General features: G+C 38.7%; 1 protein-coding gene across 3 annotated transcripts in view; it reads right to left on the reverse strand.

The window, feature by feature from the left end:
• The window catches only part of CNTNAP4 (contactin associated protein like 4), a 273,095-nt gene that overhangs the window by 87,728 nt on the left and 164,217 nt on the right, over window positions 1–21,150 (reverse strand). For 2 of the 3 annotated variants that reach the window (XM_021097085.1, XM_021097086.1), the window contains 6 exons: window positions 19,409–19,612; window positions 18,654–18,838; window positions 17,821–17,964; window positions 14,179–14,440; window positions 6,703–6,852; window positions 770–941 (listed from right to left, as the gene is read on the reverse strand). In XM_021097085.1, the coding sequence (XP_020952744.1) occupies window positions 770–941; window positions 6,703–6,852; window positions 14,179–14,440; window positions 17,821–17,964; window positions 18,654–18,838; window positions 19,409–19,612 (1,117 nt within the window). The remainder of the gene's footprint in view (window positions 1–769; window positions 942–6,702; window positions 6,853–14,178; window positions 14,441–17,820; window positions 17,965–18,653; window positions 18,839–19,408; window positions 19,613–21,150) is intronic. The other variant, XM_021097087.1, reaches the window with a different exon arrangement.

Genomic DNA, 21,150 nt, shown 5'->3' on the forward strand with positions numbered 1-21,150 from the left:
AGCCTTGATTTTAAAGCATGACTGCCAAGATTATTTGGCTATAGTTGCTCATGCCTAAAAATACTTTTTAATTATTAACGATCAATTATTATTTTAAAAGCTACTCGTCCCCTGCAACAGACTCCCACATCTTGCATGACCATGTCCTGTACTGGAGTTCCTACCGAAACTCCAAAATCAACCTCACCCTTTATCAATACTACGGCTCCAAACTTTTCCACAGGGGAATTTTCTCATCATTTTCCCTGCAGAGAAGATAGTAAAGGGTTCTTAAAGGTACCCATTAGTCCCACTGCAACCAGGGAAATTGCTATGCTTCTGAAATATTATTCGGCTCCCAGAGAAGCAAAGGCCAGTTTTATACCCCAACACAAAGGTCTTTGATTTATTGGTAACTGACAATTATAATACTGTTAGGGTATCCCAACCTATTGAGTTTAATGATAGGTTTTGATACATTTCTACCCCTCTAAAATGACAGCAGCATCAAAAACAAACAAAAAAAAACATCATCTTCTGTGAACTGATACCTATGTGTAGATATAAATATAGTCACATGACTTCTTCCTAAATGTTCCCACTGGAAATATGAAATATAAAAGTAAAAGCATATTTTTCTTATGTCTAACATGAATATTATCTATTTCCTGTCAGACAAATGGTGGTGGGGAACAGGAGAGAAAAATGTTCATTTTGTGTATAAATTTCAATCTGCGGCCGAAAGTTTGAAAATGGACAGGTCAAAATAAAGGTGAGTTTTTGCCTTTACCTGTCCGTGATTCCACAGGAGTCGATCTGAAGGTCACTGAAGTTCCCAAGGGACCCCTGCTGGACTGAAATCAGATCTACCACCTTGTGACTGATAGAAATGAGTCTCATACATCCCTGAAACCCACTGAGTGGGCTTCTACATTTGGATGCGACACTGTTGTCAGGACACCCTGATAAAAACAAAACCAAATTAATCAGGATACATGGTAATGAATCATCACGCAGCATCTTCATTAAAAAGATAAAAGAAATAGGCATTGGGTCACTGAATTAAAAGCTGAAAAAACCCATTTCAGTCAACATTCATTTGGACCAAGCCATACATTGCAATTCATATGAAGTATTTCTCTTTATTACCAGAGGATTCACAGGAAATTACTAGTGTTATAAGAATCATGTGCAAGGACGGTTTAACTTGATCCACATTTTAAAAATACACATATAGGCTCCAGAACCCTAAACATGTCAGCCAGTACCATTAAATAATGTTTGACTTAAACACTGGAACTCAGTCTTTCGGAATGCAAAAAGAGCATGAAAGATGAAAATGTGCATAGGTAAGAAAAGATAAATAAAAAATGTTGAGATACCTCTGTGTTTAAGGCTATTCAGAAAAGGATTTACAATGACTTGGAGTAAAATTACAAACTATTGGGAGTTCCCACTGTGGCTCAGGGGTAATGAACCCAACTGGTATCCATGAGGATGCCGGTTCAATCCCTGGCCTTATTCAGTGAGTTAAAGATCTGGCATTGCCGTGAGCTGTGGTGTAGACATGGCTTGGGTCCCGCACGGCTGTGGTGTACGCTGGCAGCTGCAGCTCTGATTCAACCCCTAGCCTGGGAGCCTCTATATGCCACAGAGGTAGCCCTAAAAAGCAAAAAAAAAAAATTTACAAACTATTTTATTAATTACTTTCCATGTGCCTATGAAAGACATATACATGCATTTCAATAAATCATAATGGCTTAATGTCAAAAACATTTCACTGTTTGACTACTCTTTGCCTCATCAAAGAATGTTCCATTTATATTGATTTTTTTCCTGACATTTATCTAAAAGTTTTTTCTAATTATTTAAATAATAAAGAACTATAATATTAACCATTATTGTCTAGGGTTTAATGATGTTCTAAGTGTTTCTCTATCCAAGTGAAATAAACAATTTTATGGAGTATGAACACATATATTATACTTATGTATTTTTCATTAATCTTTCTTTGCCGTTATGGTTGTCAACCACTATTACAATTTCAAAGAATAAGAAATGAATCAGCAACTTACTAATTCCTGTACAATCCATGCTGGTTTCCTACCTGGGAATTTCCGCTATAATTAAATATTCTGACAGGATATTTCTCCTTCATGCTTTGTTTTCCTAACAAAACACATTTACACAGCAAGGCCAGGATTCATATTTAAAACTGTTATCAGACACACTGAAATATGCATTTTAAGCAATGGAGACTGAGATTTCAAATTTGCTATATCAAGAAAAGGTAATGAAAGCTTTCTGAGTATCAATTTATGGTACATGGTTCTACACACCTTTTCAGTGCTTAAATTTTTTTCTGTGGTGCAGGGTATGGTTAACCTCATGTGATGTGTTTTCTAGATGACTTATTAACCAATTAAGAATGTTAAAATACAAACTGAGGATAATAGTGCAATACGATTTGGGGCAACTACAGTATGCCAGGAATATAAACAGCTCTGCTAATCTTCTTTTCTCCAGGTGGTGCTTCCTGACACATTTCAAACTATTTCAGAAGAAAATGCACTGCGCAGTATGCCTCTAGGGAGCACAAGGAAGCAAACTCAGTGTCACAGGGAAAGGTCAGAGAACTTTACAGAGAGCACACAGGTCATATGATGAGGCCCTTCACACTCCTGGATACAATGTTTAATAAGCAAGAGATTCTGGGTTCAACCCAGGCGAACCTCATTAGTCTACAGAAACAGGCATCCACAGGTTAATGCAACACAACAGCAGAGAGTAGTTCAGCACTGAACCGCTTTGAGATCAAAGTGTTACAATATGAAGATTTCCAGGGATTACTTGATGCGGAATTCACGATGGGGCCATTACTCAAGGCAGGCAGCATCTTACGCAGCCCTGAGGATGGCAGATAAATGATCACTGCAAGTCCCTGGACCAGAAGTAAGATGTCGGGCTTGACTTCATGGTGGTACAGCCAGTACCACCATGGATGGAACATGTCTGATTTCCCCAAGCAGGAAAGTGAAGATTCGGCACGCAGTCTAGTCTCTCAGAGCTAGCCCTGCATGGTGTGTTATTCCATCACACAAAGATTGCACAGGGGGATACACAGAAGTTGGACCTCAATCTGGAAAACCCAGATTTAAAATTTATGGTGTACAAGTGATAAAAGCCACTGCAGTGATTTTTTTGGAAAAGCACACATTTGAGGAGGAAGGAAAAGTCAACAACGATGGGCAGAGAGTGGCACGTGGTGAAGAATATGCAGATTTCTGTGAGTTCTGGGGCAGCCCACCCTCCCAGTATGACAGTCACTCTCTAGGCTGACACAGAAAATAGATACAGCCCAGGCTGGTGGGACAGACCACCCCTCTGCACGGGGGCACTGCAGCCAGGTTAGATGGACTGCTGATAAGATAACTGGAAACTTGAAATTGAATTTAGAGAGAAGCAAATGAGAACTGATGGGAAGTGTCTCAGAACATGGGATATTTATTTACTTGAAGATAAACTGGCTGAAGAATTAACTGCCTAAGGAATGCCTTTCACCTGGAGAAAACAGATTCTAGGAATAAAAAGGACTCTCGTCCACACAGCAGAGATGGGTGATCAACTGTCAGGTTTGCTCTGGGGGTGGGAAGTGAAGAGGGCTTTCCCAGGCTCTGGGAGATCTGGTCACCCCATTGCCAGTACCACTCAGGAAATCAGAGTCCCTGGGCCAGTCCTGCACTTTAGGCGACCCTATCGTAACCCTCCTCCAGCCATGCTTCTGCCCAGGGCCCCAGGAGGCCTCGCAGGGGAAGGTGAGGTGCCCACTAGGAGCCATCTCCCCCTCCAGTCTGCTCCCAGAACTCACGATGCCCAGCCCAAAAGCTCTACTTGGGATTCAGGAAGGATGGACCTCCTCTCCCTGGTCCTGGAGGCAAAAGGTTTGGGGGATGAGGGAGAAGTGAGGCAGCAGGAGGGCTCCCGCTTTCCTTTGGACGCTTGACCCCAACTCTGGGAATGTTAGTGTACCCTGGGGTTTGCAAGCTATGTATTTAATAGTAGAGAATCTTATGCCAAGATTGAACATATTCTGGTACTCAAGGATACCAACTGAGAAGACGAATGAATAAACAGAGATGGGGAGTTTCTGTTGTGGCTCAGCGGAAACGAATCCAACTCGTATCCTTGAGGATGCAGGTTCGATCCCTGGCCTCCCTCAGTGGGTTGGGGATCCGGTGTTGCCGTGAGCTGTGGTGTAGATCACAGACGTGGCTCGGATCCTGCATTGCTGTGGCTGTGGCACAGACAGCAGCTACACCTCCGATTTGACCCCTAGCCCGGGAACTTCCATATGCCACAGGTGCAGCCCTAAAAAACAAATAAACGAGCAAATAAATACATAAATAAACAGAGATGACTAAGTAAACCTAAGATTGGTTGTTTAAGTTCCAGCCCCCAAGTTGGAAATTTATTGTGGGAGCTTCCACAATTTATTGTTTAGGAACTCAGGAATACCTTAACAGATGTCAAATCATGAAGAACATGACAGGAGGGATGAAAGCCCAATTCAAGACAGGGGTTACCTGGGGAGATAAATAGGTCTGCTCACAGAGGGATACATGGACGTTGGTAATATTTTCTTTCTTAAGCTGGGGAATGCATGTGTAGATGTATATTTTTTAAAAATAATTAGTATTCTTTAAATTATATATATGATGTAAGATGGGAGCAATATGAGGTAACTGGGTGTGGGGCATATGGCAACTCTGTCTTTCTAACTCTTTGGTAAATCAAAACTATTTGTAAACCATACGTTCATTTAATTATAATGGTGTATAACATGTATCATAAGACACAAGCAAAATCACAGCGTGCACATGTGATATGTTTCATTATAATACCATAGTATGAATAAAATCAATCAAAATTTTCTATGAAAGAGGCACCATTAAATCTGAACACGCAGGATGTAAAACAATTTAAGAGTGATGATTCCATTTTCACGGCTTACACTTTTACGTGGTCTATTATTTTTATCATCTCTTTTTTGCATCATTTAACAAAAATTCTTAGGTTTTTTTTTTTTCTTCTCTCTTTTGGTGCTTCTAAATCTTTTCCTTTAAAGTGAAAGCTCTTAATTAAGCTGTTCTAACATAAATCTTCCTTGACTTACGATGTGGTTACATCCTAGTAAACCCACTGTAAGTTGAAAATATCCTAAGTCAGAAATGCATTGAATATATCCAACCTACAGAACATCATAGCTTAGCCTCACCTATGTTAAACATGCGTAGGACACCCACATGAGCCAACAGATGAGCAAAATCTTCAAACCCAAACCCTAGTTTATAATAAAATGTTGCATATCTCAGCTAATTTGTTGAATACTGTCTTGAGAGTGAAAAACAGATGGGTTGGATGGGAACAGAATGTTCACCCTTGTGACTGTGTGGCTGACGGGGCGCTGTGGCTCACTGCCACGGCCCAGCATCACAAGAGAATATTATACCACACATCACTATCCTGGGAAAAGATCAAAACTCAGAGTCATTTTTACTGATTGTATATTGTTTTGCGCCATCGTAAAGCTGAAAAAATCTAAGTCAAATGTTCCTAAACCGGGGATTGTCTGTATGTCTTAGCACCCGTTTAAGGAATGTGTTCCTGTAGATTATCAAAGTCAATCATATATTCCATAAGGTTTCATAAACAACTTGGTTTATACATGAACCAATCTCCCTAAAAGAAGCAATTATATCTTTTAAGATTGTTGGCATTATGCTGCCTTTCACAATAATGGATTATGTAGGGAGGGGGTTGGTTTGTTTCCTTTCTATATAAAATGAATGATTCATGGTCTATGTATTTACTGGAAATTCTTAGAAAGGAATTCTATGAATAATGATTTATTGGTGAATAATGAAGACTGGTCTTTCCAACAAATTAAAAAGTTATTCTAGACAGAAGTCATGATTACAATTCAAAATAACAAGAAACACCTCAAGTCCTAAGTAAAAATAAGACTAGTAACAGTTTTACAATTTTGCCTTTCTCATTAATGTCGAATACTGCTTTATTTTAAATTTCCAATGCTAAAGATTCATTTCCATTTCCAAGTTTTCTTTTTGAAGGTTTTAGTTCAATCAAACATCACTGGATAAGTAAATACTTCATTTGCTTTTGTTCTTTAAGAGAGATGGCCTGGTATTGATGGTTGATGCCCTAATTTTATCAAATGTTATCAGTGCATTACTACTCAGCAATGAGAAGAGGCTTCTGTGGCTAATTAAGTTAGATTATCTGTGCGTTGGTACAATATTGACCTTCTGCATTGAGCAGTAGGAAAACAATAAGGATGCTCTAGAAGGCATGACCAGAAAAACACAGCAAGGAAATAAGCCTGCGAAAATCTGAAAAAGATGTACATGTAAGGACCATTCACATTAGAAAAAACATAACAAAATTTGAAAGTAAGAACTGAAGAGGATGGCCTACTGGCAATCAATATCATTACAGAAATCATTAACCTATGTCAGTCCACCTCAAATAAATGCATTTTAGGTCACAATTTGTCATCCTGATCCACTCAAATTTCCATGTTGAAAGAAAGTGAGACATCATTCCATAGTACTGACATTGGTTAAAACACGATGACGTCAAGACACAGGGAAAGTAACTGCAAATACAGTTCAGTCGCCCATATGGAGGGACTGCTTCTCTTACCTCCAAAATAATAGCTGCCACCTGAATAAATGTGCTCAGGCCCCATGGAAGGAGCAGCAGAAGCCACCTGGCCATCTACCGTCACACTCAGGTAATTCCTTTTGGCAAATAAGGAGACAGAATGCCATTGTCCATCATTTAATCCAACACCTGGGGGAGATACAATCATGCAAAGAGAGAACAGTGAGCCGTGTTGGCAGGTGGTTAGAAGCAGCAATGTACCCATCACTCAGTCAAGTGCAGCACTCCCAACCATTAACGAAAGAAACTAAGAAGGACGAGAAGGACAGGCGGTTGTGGGAAATGTGCAACCTCCGTGTGGAAATGGTGTGTTATTATCTTCCTTCTTTGGGCCTCAGTAGAGAGGACAAAACTCTTAATTCTCAACATTGGACAATCCTGAATGGTTAAAATCTTTCAATTATTCGGCATGGACTAATTTTCAGCTTCCATCATGTAACTGACCTTTTTAAAAGGAGGGGTTTGGAAGAGGACAGATACTTCCCAAAATCCTAGGTTATACCCAATAAAAGGAGTTATCTGCTCTTTTGCACTTTGGAGTAGTCATTTTTTTATAATCTGAGATGACGTTCTGTAGCAAAGTATAGCAAGTCAATCATGAAAAAATAGTTGAAGACCTTGTAATGAATGCTGAAAGTGTAATGGTATAATGCAGAGTTAAAAAATAAGGCCATGTGTAAAACCTTGTTTACACAGCTGATCATCACAATTTGCAGATTGTGCAATTTGCATATTCAGCTACTTGCCGAAATTTATTTGTAGCCTTCAAATCAATACTCAGGGCACTTTGTGGTCACGCACAGAAATGCACAGAGAAAAATGTGAGTTGACAAAGATGCATGCTTCCAGCTGAGGTCAAGCAAGGCAAATCTTGTTTCAGCTCGCAGACGTAAACCTGTCTTCACATTTTTGTACTTTCTGTTGATGATTTTGCTACTTACAAGACCCCCTACACAGTGATGAGGCGCTGTCCAGTGTTCTGAGGTGCAAGAAGGCTGTGATTTGCCTTATGGAGAAAATACATGTGATAGATGAGCTTCATTCAGGCATGTGTTACCGTGTTGTTGGCCAGGAGTTCAATGTTTGTGAATCAACAATAACTACTAAATAAGGTGTCTTCCATCACAATCACACAGACAAGGTGCTGTTGACTGGCTGGCAAAAAATGTTGCAGCTAGAGTCTCACAGGAACAATAGTTCAGTATTTGCTAATTCCATGTTTGCAGCAACTTCACAGAACATAACTATTTCAATTAATGAGAATTGACTCTCTTTACACAGTTCTAATTATATTCCTAATTGTATTTAAATAAGAGAAAGGAGTGAAAGGAAATATCCCTACATACATAGAGTAATTTTCGCTTAAAGGAAAATTGTGGGGTTTTTTTTTTATCATTTTTCTGTATTTTCAGAGTTTTTATATATATATATATGTATATATATGTAAGTTGCTAAAATCAAAAATAAAAGTTTTCTTCCTGTCTATTAAAAAATCTCTGGCTCTTCCTGAGGCAGTCCCAGTGTCATGGATCCATGAGCCTTTCCCTCTTAGAATGAAGCCTACAGGGGTTCTGTTTTGAATACTCAGCAGACAGGTAGAATCTAAGTCGCTCTGTTATACATAAACCAGTAATGTTTACATCCAACAAATAAATATTCAACTCTATGATTCTGATTCTGCAGATCAAATTACTAAAAAAAAAAGTAAGTATTCTATTAAATCTAGAGGTATGAGTTTCTTCCCTGATATTATATGCAATCTCTTTACTTCCCCAGCTATTTTTGACCATAAGCTTTCACACAGAAAATGCAGGGAGGCTCCCTTAGATGATGAAGCTGTTTGGCCTGGACCCATTTGGTAGAACGCCAGTCCCCTCCTGGCACCAACACTTATTTGGACATTATATTCATGAAGCAAAAATGATTTCCAAAGACCCAACTCTGATTTGGTTGGGGAAAGATAATGAGAAAGACCTAAAAACTGACAAATGAAGAATGTAGGCTAGATACTTTTAGACACATTTTCTAAGAGTGGACTCTGAAATAGATGCCTGACGGCTGAATAGAGTTACATAATCCCTGACGGTATGAGATTGGACTAAAATAAATCATATGCCCCAAATTCGTCATCCTGTGCTTCCTTTAAGGAGATACATTTAGGGTGAAAATCCTTGCACTAAGCTTTGCGTCACTTGGCTGAACACTTCCCACCCTCTCCAGCCCAAACATCTCCTCCTCAAAGTTCGGGGGTGCCTGTATGTACACAGGGCTCTACCTCTGTCATCTCATCTGAGGCTTCCCCTGGGTGGGAAAGGGCTTCTCCAACTACCTGTGGTGGTGGACATTTTCTTTTCTGATCTTCTGCAGCTTGGTACTTTAATAAAATTCAGTAAAAATGAATTACTAAAATCGTAAAGAAAGAAGTGTACAAGCCATTGACTATATGCTGAGATGAGATGCTGCTGCCATACCTTCTTGCTAGAGGAGTTTCTAAGCGCTTACTCTCGCTTTTGCACTCATCTGGGTTTAACGAGTATGTCCCTGAAACAGCGTATTCCAGGGGGCACCTTCTGAGTAACAGTGCTCCAGGTGGCTGCTAAGTGGCTGCAGCAGGATCAAGTCGAAGGCTCGGGGACATCGTCTGTCCATACAGAAGCCAGTGTAGACTAAGAACACAAGTCTGCTAGGACAGCCTCCCTCCTCTGTCATGTGACGTAGGTAAATGCACCCATCTGCCCAGCTAGCAGCTTGCTGCACTGTGTTTGCGGAGGAACCTTCAGTAAGCTGTTCTTGAGCCTCATTTTTAATAGACATCACTTGCTTACAATGAGGAGCCTTTTATTACCCGTCAGTGGGATTTATCACTCAAATAATGAAAGACCTGTTTAATTCATTTCACCTCACCCTACCTACTAAAAAGGATACTTTGAAATTTGGATTCTATTTTTCTTTTAAGTCTGTATCTTCTTCCCCTTTAATGTCTCAAGAAAAAGGAGCCCCTTTCAAGGCCACATCACAGTGAAAGAGGGGCAGGAGACAGAGGAATTGTAGAATTTGTATTTTTTCTGATTCAGGGTTTTAGGTAATGAAATGCTAATTCCCGTACACTGTTCCCACCGTTCACAACTTTTGAATCCAGGGGAAGGGACGTGTTGTTGGTACAATCACCAAATAATAGCCGTTTCATGACTATTATTCAGGCTTTATATGTGTTGTGTCGTTTAATCCCTGACCTTTCTATTGCTATTCTCATTTTAAACATGGAGAAAATAAAGCTCGAGGATAAACAAGTCACCCAAAGAGGGATTCAGGTGGTGAGCTGATTCCAAAACCCCCACTCTACTCTGTCTGCAGGGCTCGTGGTTCCCTAATTGTTTTGCTCATGTGTCAACGTGAAGAAAGAGCAAAGAGGCCCCTACCAGCTGGGAACAGGCCTGGTGCTCGCAGGGAGGCCTTGGGGGTGTGGACGCTGGCAGGCACCCAGAGTGAGGCCTTGGTGTTCTCCCCAAGAGCATAAACAAGCTCACAGAACATCCATGTCATACAAGGTCACTCTTTCATTACAACGAAATGGGACCAAAACAATGACAAAAAACCCCCAAAAAACCCAAACTATATATAATCTGGTCTAAACCCAGTCAAAAGCAAGACCGCTCTGCAAATCACAAAAAAAAAAACCACCAAATCCTCTTCTGGATGACATGAATGACAACTGATTTTTTTAAATCAATTACAGATTTAGCCTTATTTCATTCCTCCATCCTTCTAGATAAGATTTACAAAAAAAAAAAACAAAAAAACCTTAATCATGCAATCACCCGTACCTCCTGGCAGCATTTAATCCAGAGCAACTTCCCATTTTCATGAAACTTCCCTCCCAAATCAGCTAACATTCACCCAAAATCCTATGACAAGTCATCCCTGACACCTTTGCAATGAGCCTCTTCTACGGTTCCCCTGGGTGAGTATTCTTGTTGCAATAAGCAACAAACCCAGTCTGTTTGACTGCAGGTGTGATCACTGCAGTCTTTGGGTGGAAACCATGGACTATTCCAGCTGGGAGGAAAGACGAGTAAATGGAAAGTTTGCAATTGCAGGTTGTAGGAGACTGTGGGATTGTTTTTTTTTTTTTTTTTCCATGAGACTGTGGGATTGTTTACAACAACCTTCTCCCTCTCTTCCTCTTTTCCTGTCTCTACCCCTCCTTCTCCTTTTATGTCTCTTTTTCTCTCTCTCTCAGGCACTAAACACACAGACACACAAAACACAGGTGTATATACTCCTGAGGTAGGAGTCCAAAATTGCTACAGAAATATTGTGACAGCCCAGTTGCCACCCTTCTCTCCTGAGTCTACCCTAGGCATCCATGCAGAAGGATGTATAAAGGGGACCAAAAGCCTGCTGTATATGGGAGGTTCTTTGCAAAGGAGCAAAAGGCAATTACACTAAGGCCATTACTCAAGGAGCAGCGAACGGGTTTTGCCTGTTCCAAATAATTTGTAGTGCCCTGAAACCGTACTGGACATTCCTATATTCACTGAATAGCCACTCACCAGAATTAAAGATCCAAGAGGAAACTAACGGAGGTCATCGCTGCCCATCACTTTAGGGGAAAGTGGGAACTGCAGATGGGGTTCTAGGTGAAATGTAGGGATATTCCGACAGTGAAAAAGGGGGAATTTTCAAAAGTGGCTTCTCCTGGGTGAGGCGAATCAAGAGAGCAATCCCAGTGCCAAGGCCCCGAGAGTCAGGAATGCCTAGTAATTGAAACGGGCAGAAGCCTCTCATAGGCTGCAAGCCTGCCTCTGCCACGCCCTGCCCCTGGGGGCACAAAGCTTGTCTTCAGGCCTGATTTTCACCTTATGGCCAGAGCAACAGCCGACATGTTAAACTCAGAACAGACATCTCAAATGTGACAGCAAAGAATTTGTTTTAAATAGGAAAATATCGGGAGTTCCTGTCGTGGCGCAGTGGTTAACGAATCCGACTAGGAACCATGAGGTTGAGGGTTCGGTCCCTGCCCTTGCTCAGTGGGTTAACGATCCGGCGTTGCCGTGAGCTGTGGTGCAGGTTGCAGACGCGGCTCGGATCCCGCGTTGCTGTGGCTCTGGCGTAGGCTGGTGGCTACGGCTCCGATTAGACCCCTAGCCTGGGAACCTCCATATGCCGCAGGAGCGGCCCAAGAAATAGCAAAAAAAAGACCAAAAAATAAATAAATAAATAAATAAATAAATAGGAAAATATCCCTGTATTGTTCATTAGGTTCTAGGTACCATCCGACTGATTTCTGCTTTGTCATCTAGAAAGGTGACAAAGACGGAAAACATTGTGTACCGCGAGGGATTTTATAGTTCTGCTAATATGTTTTATGGTTTAGACTAATATAATATCTTTAATATTTCAAAAATGACGTAGGTTGACATAATATTTTTGAACCATTCCGAATGACATTTTGCAAAACTCTACACCACCTTAAAAATTTAGCCTGATAATTCAAACATCTGCAATATTCTGTTCTTCCTCAACACAATTTAAACATAAAAACTCTGAGTTCTGAAAACATGTAAGATTAATAATTTGTACCTCTAGTAGCTAAGAAAAATTGAGCCATCCTATGCACAAGGGAATGATTGAGTGTAATGTGATACTAGTCCATCAATAGTCATCAATTCTCTTCTGAGTCATTATGATACATTCTGAACAACTGATTTAATGATCCAACATGGTACCTGTGAAAGTCTTCTCATATGAGAGAAACAAATGGACCACCCACCCATTTAAAAGAGCCTGCTCTCAACCACTAAATGTACTTGCCTCACTGAAACTAGCAGAAGATAGTACTCTAAGAGAAAGTGAAAAAATGGGAATGGGGGACTTGGTGAGTATTGGCTGACTTGTGTTATCGGAAGGGTAACACTTTTACTATGTTGACTCATATTCTGTCCAGGATCTTCGTTATTAGCTATGGATGCAATCGCACGAAGTCATGCGATGTCATAACGGATTATATTCTCTACGGATTGCAGCATGAACTTGGAGATTTTTAACATCATTCAGGAGCGTCTAGGCAGATTTACGTCTCGCAATTTATTAAATCTACAGGCTTGTAAAGTGTTCAGAAATGAACTGGCTTCATGGGGCTCACTACAACAACGTTTCGCTGAAGCAGCTTCTTTAAGATGTTGAAAATTAGGCTATGAATACAATTACCTCAGAGGGTGTCAAATACATCACAGTAAACTACATAGGAATGGCAAGCTTACGTTTTTTAGGCCCTCGTTTTAGGGAGCCTACCAATGATTAATATGACACTGATTAATTTGTTTCCTATTGTCAAGCCTGCAATCTACCCCATTTTGAGTATGGCATTAAAAAGTCATAGCACGGTACCTCTCAAAAATGATAATTGATATTGAGGTTTCAGGTCCCAGATTTAAACTGCAGTGATATATGAACAGCAAGCACCAACACTAGGCATATTCCTTTGTAGGCTTGTTTTTCTTATACTTAGTTTCTGACTGTATTTTAACGTTTTTTTCATCTCCTCGTCAGATAATTTTGGTCATAGTTAATATAGATGAGCAGTGCAATGGCATCTTTAAATTGTTTTTAAAGATCATTTATTAAATCGATGCAGCAATTTACCCCAATGTGACCTCTACTTGCTTGGCTTGGGTATTATTCCATATGTATGAAAATGTGACGGAGATCCTTTGTCAAGAACTATATAATTTTAATGAAGAGACAAAAATATCCCTCACCCAAAGCACTGACCTAAATTAGACATTAATTTTCCAGATACTCATATAGTTTCCTTAATTATATTACTTCCAATCATTAAAATAGTACCGTATTGCCTAGAAATGCAGAGAATTCCACTTGGATCCCAAATGCGGTACTTTACACAAATCTTTTCATCCTTCTTAAATATATGCAAATCTATACAAACTACATCAGCAAGTAAAGTTAATGTGACTAAATGTTTTGGTCTTACATTCACACTAATATAGAGATACAGATATAAATCCCAGAAAGACCCCTCTCCATCTCTCCAACAACAGATAAGACTAATCACAGTTACATAAAAACTCATCTTCCACTGAAGACACCCAGAGAACTTGGGGCTCATTTCAAAGTCCTTCACAGTTTTCCCAAAACACACTTCCTCAGGATATGCTGATGTATCTGGACTGGGTGAGAGGGTCACGGAAGGAAATTTCCATTCCCCTACCACTATCATTTTGGTTAATAAGAACTGCTGGTGTTGAAGCCACATTTTAAAAGAAAATTGAAATTGAGTTCCTCTAAGGAAGAGATCATCTTATTAACTCGAGTATTCATTTATTAAACAAATATTAATTTGGGGGTTCTCCATAAAATATCATGGAGAAGGGACAGAGAGATAATGAAATCTTTCAAACCCATATGCCTTGCCTGCAGGAATACACTTATTACCTGCTGTGATGTCACTGGGTAATTTTCCTGGACGGTAGAGATTCAGCTTAAGTTTTCCATCATTAAGAAAGAGGAGGAGACCCCCTGAAACCAGTTGAAGCTCACTGAATAGCAGAAGCCCTGCCTTATTCCACGTTCGAAATTGAAAAGTGGCAGAAACCTCATCTTCCCTGGAAGCTCCTGGCAGAGCTAAGTAACTCCTGGGGCTCAGAAAAGTCACAGGCACAGACTGTGGTTGTGAACAAGAAAATGACACATTTCCCTGAGAATAAAGAAAAAGAAAAAGCTTTAAGAATGACGCTCATACCACATTAACAACAGAATCTGAAATACAAAGGCTGTTTATCAGTTTTTAATTATCCCTGCTTTAAAATAACAATAAACATTGCTATCAACACAGATAATTCAAATCCTTGCCATATATCTTATTGGTTCTTCAAATCCAGTGATACATGGTCAGAAACCCAATCTTTCCCTGGGTTTTCTGAGTGAAATTATCTTCTCCCCATCTCTCAAGTTTCACAAAGGCATTTAATTCGATGTAACTGAAATTGATAAAAATTTATTTGCAACAATGCTTTATGTTTTCCTAGGTTTCCCTTTCCCATTTATTTCACCCTAGGTTTCCTTTCTCATTTAGAGGCTTTGGCCTCTAACCCACCGCATAATGCAACTAATATTAATGAGCTACAGGTTTTCCTTCCATATTTTTTCATAATTTTCTGTTTCCATTGATAATATAGATGTAGATAGATACTATAAATAGTATACTCTATATATCAATACTATAGGTATAATACTATAGAGAGAGCGTATGAATTTTCGCACTAGGCATGATTTGTTTTATAAAAACAAGAGCCATGTTTTATGCTAGTTACTGTATCATGATTTTGTCACTAACAAATGCCTTATGGAAACCCCTTTGAATTATCTGATATAAGCCTAATTCCTACTTTTATGGATTGCATAATATCCTACTATGTTCCAATTTTTAGTCAATTATTTTCTTGTTCATATGCATTCACTTTGTTTCCAGGTTTTGCCTCTCTCAACAATGCTGGAAAAAATAATTCTGCATGCTTTTTTGTATGCTGGCATTTTCAGTTCTGCAGGGGAGGGTTCTAAATACAGAACTACTGTATCTACCTGTTGTAACAAATACTTCCAGCTTCTTCTCCCCGCTTCCAAAGAAGTTAGAATATTCCACATTTCCAACAGTAGTATACAAAGTTATGCTTTTCCCCACATCACTGACAGCAATAAGTATTAGATATATTTTAAATTTGTGTACGTTTAATGACCAAATGCCAAAGTGATATATCATTCTTATTTATCTTGCACTTACTTGACTAACAGTGAATCTAGGCATTTTTCATGAGTTTGTTGCTCTTTTGTTGCTTCTTCAGAAGGCTCTGTTTATACCCTCTGCCTGTTTTACATTTCTCATTTTTTAGATTTAACATTGTACACTACAATGGACAATGTACTACTTACACTCTTTTTTTGAACCATTTTTGTCTTTTTCTTATCACTATGCCCTTGTCATCTGTTTTACATCTATTATTTCTCATCTGATAGTTTTTAAATAGACTTCAAGATACATTTGAATTGTATGAATTTTCATTAAATATTGTACATGAAAAATTATTTTGCTATTAAATACATATTTAAGGATTTAAAGAAAGCTAAGGTTTGAACTTAACCTTTATTATTGAGAAATAATTAGCATGTTCCTTAACAGGCTTCAGAAATAAAGATAAATGTTTTCATTTTTCCCGGAAAAAATCTTTAACAAATTTTCTAAATATAGATTTGAAAAGTCAAAGAAATTACTTTATTTAGAAGAATGCCCACTGGAATTAAACCACTGGTCTTGGCTAAACAAAAACATGTGGCTATATTGTGATTTTGTTAAAAGCGAATTAGCTTTCATTTCAGACAAATACTTTGTCCCAACGAACGAAAGGAACAAAAGCTGAAGAGTGAACTGCACTGACCCATAATGTAAAGGCAATTATAAGACTTAACAAACCTGGTAAAAATGGAAACATTTACCAGCTGCATTTGGACAGCTGTCTGCCACCCTGCAAGCAGCAAATTCTCTTGGCAATGAAGAGTGGGTGTTAGCTTCATGAGCAGTTTCTGGAAACTCATTTTGCAATATAATACTCACATCTATCGCTCTGTAATATTTTTATGTTCCTTTTCAACCCTTTTCCTTTTATTCAAAATAATAACTATTTAAAAATCTTGCTGGGAGTTCCCATCGTGGCTCAGTGGCTAACGAATCCGAGTAGGAACCATAAGGTTTCGGGTTCGATCCCTGGCCTTGCTCAGTGGGTTAAGAATCCAGCGTTACCGTGAGCTGTGGTGTAGGTTGCAGACGTGGCTCGGATTCTGCATTGCTGTGGCTCTGGCATTGGCTGGTGGCTACAGCTCCGATTAGACCCCTAGCCTGGGAACCTCCACATGCCACAGGAGCGGCCTAGAAATGGCAAAAAAGACCCCCCCCCCCACCAAAAAAAGAAAATCTTGCTGGATGGTGTACTCATATAAATACTATCAACTCCCACAGCGAATTAGGAATAAAACATTTTATAAGCAAGAAATATCCCCATGATGTGCTTTGGGTTTTGCTATGAGCTTCAATGTATACATCTTAAATTTTGAACAATTAAAGAAATGTATTCAAATGGATAGCTGTGTCTGCCTTTATATCATCAAACTGGTTAAGCTGTAAACTCTGTCCCAGAATTTCCTTTCGTGTCTGTTTCTGGTTAGAAGATAGCCAAAAAGGGAGCTTGCGTGATATTTGAGTCTGAAGTGAAAGGCTGGCCATCTCCCCCTAAGGCTTTCTGTGTATAATAAGGCACAGCGAAGGATGATCACAGAAAGGCTGGCTTATTCCAGCCTTCCCCAGCTTTTTTTCAGTCTGCTCTACCTCTTCTTCCAGACAGCTGGTCTCCACTTTCCAGCGCCTCTGACAATTGCAAAGGTCCAGGTCCTAAAATAGAGCTCCTGTTCCTAAACTCATAGTGTAATTTCCTTCATAAGCTTGCTTCCCTGACTGAACCCTGACCCGTACAATTGTATTTAAATTCTGCCATATTGCCATAGAATTAGAACATAATGCAACCTGACCAGCACGGCTCTTGGGATGGACTGCCAGATGCAATCTTCTAAGAGTCTATTAGTTTCTTTTATTGGTTATGAATGACCATGGCAAAATACAAATTTTTCAAACGCTTCTCCAACATACATGAATGTTATCTGATTCTAGAAACTCAGTATGCCTCTTCAGAGAGTTTATCAGGGGGTAGCTTATGAAGGAAATGACAGAGCAAAAGAAATTAGTCTCCCGGGAGTAAAAATATCACAACAAAATAAATTAACAGCTGTATCAGAAAACAAACACCTGCTTTATTTCATATAAAAATAAAATAATCAGGCCCTGTGAATTTTACATTTTATATACAGAATTAATCCCTACATGCATATTGCCAAACAGAGAATTTTTTTTTAAGAACAAGAATAAATTCTAAAATATCCTATCAAGTAGGAATGCAAACTGAAGCAATTTTGTGTGTGTGTGTGGAAAAGCCATGTCGTTTTCCTCATTTACTCACAGGAAGACTTTCTTACCATAATGATGATCTGTGGGTTTTGTTGCTTGGCCAAATCAATAATATCCACTCCATTATAATAGAGATTTTCTAAACACCCATGAAAATTTTTATGGGGAAATGACACTGATTTTCCAGGTGCTGGAATCCCTCCAAAGCTGATCTTAGAAAGAAACACGGCATCAATAATATTGTTTAGTGATCTTCCGAAAATCTGCTTAAATAATTACAATTAGCAACTATAGCTCTAATCACCATAGATAGAGCAATTTTTAAAACAAATTTATATGCATTCGGCTTTCACTTACACTAAACCTTGATGATTCTGACAACTTGCTAATCACACCTGAATTTGACATTTCTTGGGAGCTGAAGAAAAATACATCTTTACCTCCATCTTTACATCTTTAACAATGTAACTGACTGTACTGACATTTTAGTTCACGTACATTTCTGGCAGGCATTGATATTTTATGCATCTGAATTGATTATTAATTAGTTAATTAATCTATTGCTACGTCCTCTCCATAAATCTGCAGGAGTGCCCTACACCCCACCCTCCTAAACTCGTGCGACACTCTATATTTAACCGGTAATGAGCTCTCTTTATGGAGATGTCCTATATGTGACAATTTGTGACACCACATTACAGGCGAAAAAAGAAGACATTTCTCTAACAATCATAAATTCACATATTGGGAGAAAAATGAAGCCTCGGAAGTCTAGGCACAAAATCTGCTACCGCGAGTTAGGTCACCTACAAGAACACGTCTTTAGGACCTTGATGGACTCTGAAGGTGGGTTCACATATACCTCACAAAACCGGAATTAATTAAAACGCAACCATCACACCTCATAATCAAGATGCAGGTAACCGAATTCTCCCTGGGCGTGGAAATGATGCTTATGTTCATCCACTGTCAAGTTGACTTGTCTGCCCAAGCGCTGGATGAGCACGGAATGCCAGTGCTGGTCGTCCAGCAGGCTGCCCAGGGTGAGGCTGGTAGGGGCGTGAGAGGAGGCCAGTTTAGCATCACCTTAGAAGAGAAAAATAACAGTACCATGATTCCCAGTTTTTTAAAAAAAAAAGTTTTGTTTTTTTTTTAAAGTTTCTTTTTGGGGGACCAGAGTCTCCCATAATGATTTCGATCTCTTTCCATGCACTCCATCCAAAACACGAGTCTGAACTGACCTCATTTGAATACAATATCCTCTCAACCTTGGTGTAATTTCTTCCACTGTTAATTCTTTTTATTAGCATGACCCATCATCACACACTCATTTTCAATGTAAATTTTACCTTTGCTACAACCTCATGATTTTTACTGCCTCAATATTTTTCAATGACCCATCCCTTTTGCCATGATGTTTGAAAATAGCTAAGTGGTTCTAGCAGCACCATGTAAGAAACACTACATGAGGGTCTTGTACAATTTGCAAATTAGGGACCATTTTTCCTGAAAGGACAATATTGGCATAACCATGTAAACCCTTGGATGTGGAAGTAAGGCACCTTAATTGTTCAAAAGATAGGCTCTAAAAGCATAAAGTTGCTAAAGTGATATCTAAATGACCAGCTTTGCAAGCACTGCACACAATAGTTTTACCTGAATTAATGAGAAAATAGAGTTTTCCTCTTCTTAATTCCAGTGTGATGTGATCTCCATTTAACCCTTCCCAGTGCAGCAGAACCCCATAACTCTGCGTGGTTTTAAATTTCAAAGAAATTATATCCTTTATTGGGCTCAGGGATTTTTGGTCAAATCTGTAGAGAAGGGAACTTTTTCCATCAAGGTCAACCACCTCTGATCCTAGAGACAAAGATGGTAACAGTCAGTCTAAAGATACATATGCTTTTTATTAAAGCATTTTAAATGTATATAAAGAGAGAGACCATGCACAGTTCCGCTCCAAGTCAATCATAATAATGGAAAATAAAACCACCAAATGTCTAATTCCTTCTTTACACCTGGGATTGATTCCATTTTAGTCTTTACTTACCTAGTTACAAAACATGCGATTTACAAAACCATTTTGAAATGAATTCCTAATTTTCTCTTATATTATTAAAGACTGTTTCTCATTCCACAAAAAAAAAATCAGGGAAAAGGTTATAATCAATATCCATAAAGCCACTTGGCATATTTCACGATCAATACGTTTAAGTGTGCTCTTGAAATGTTGAAGCTAGTGGTTTTTTACCACTTGAAAAAGTAGTTTTGGAATCTCAAAATGCTTTCACGTGCGTCATGTATAAAAGAGAGTCACATATACATACAAACAGATACATCAGACTCATCAAATGTCACCTCAAGCACCCATTAAACTGACCTTCGTGTTTGTTTATTTTATTATTTTTGTGGCTAAGTGATGGTATTTAAGACCAATTCTATTTTCTGTCTTCTCAAGGGCGTCGTTGGGAAGATACTCACTTAATAATATTATAAGGCCTGTTCTGCTGCATTTGTGTCATAACCGTGACATTGACAGGTTTTTCCAGCTTTCTGACACTGTCTTATCTACGCATTGTCAAGATCACTTTTATTCAGTTCATCTGAAAAAAGATGTCATGTTATACCAGTAACATAAGAGTACATCTGTCAAAATCAGTTGTACCCTGAGCAAGAGACACAAAAAAGAACTGATAATACTCAGAAAGCCTAGCAGTGTTTTCTGCATATCACAAGTCAAAGATTTTTTTTAAGGCAATTACCCTTGAGAGTGCATTTATGTAATAAATGAAGGGGTTAGGGATACCCAATAAAGCAGGAAGCTATTTTTCATCTGGTTAGGCAACTTCTCCCAGCAAACAAAATGACATTACAGTTTACTCATCTTGTTTCATTTGACAAAATTACCACATCTACTTGTATGCCCAGATATGCATTTCATTCAGATTATCCATCATATTTAATGGGAGCCATTTATATTCACCACCACCCCCAAATTTTTTCAACTATTTTACACAGCTATCTTTTGAAAATTCAGAGGTTTGATTTTTCCACATCTTGTTAATGTGCTTATAAAGAATTCATTCACCAAGTGCACATGAATAAACATTGCATTCTGTAGAAAGAATAATGTTAACCGAACAATTATTCCTTGTTATATAGCTGAATGGATGTGAATGGCAAAAACATAACTCTGTGTCAAATACAAATAATGTGTTCTATGATTATTAGATTACAATAAATTAAGAAAAATTCCAATAAGACAGACTTTAAATGCTGACACATTTGGAGCCATGCAGTTATCTCTGAGTTAATGCATCGCTTAAAGGCAACCATCATTATAATGATTTTATTTCAGATAAAGTCTATTTTTGGAATTAGCTGCCAAGAGAATTTTT

The sequence above is a fragment of the Sus scrofa genome, chromosome 6 (genome assembly GCF_000003025.6).
Source record: "Sus scrofa isolate TJ Tabasco breed Duroc chromosome 6, Sscrofa11.1, whole genome shotgun sequence".
Taxonomy (NCBI): domain Eukaryota; kingdom Metazoa; phylum Chordata; class Mammalia; order Artiodactyla; family Suidae; genus Sus; species Sus scrofa.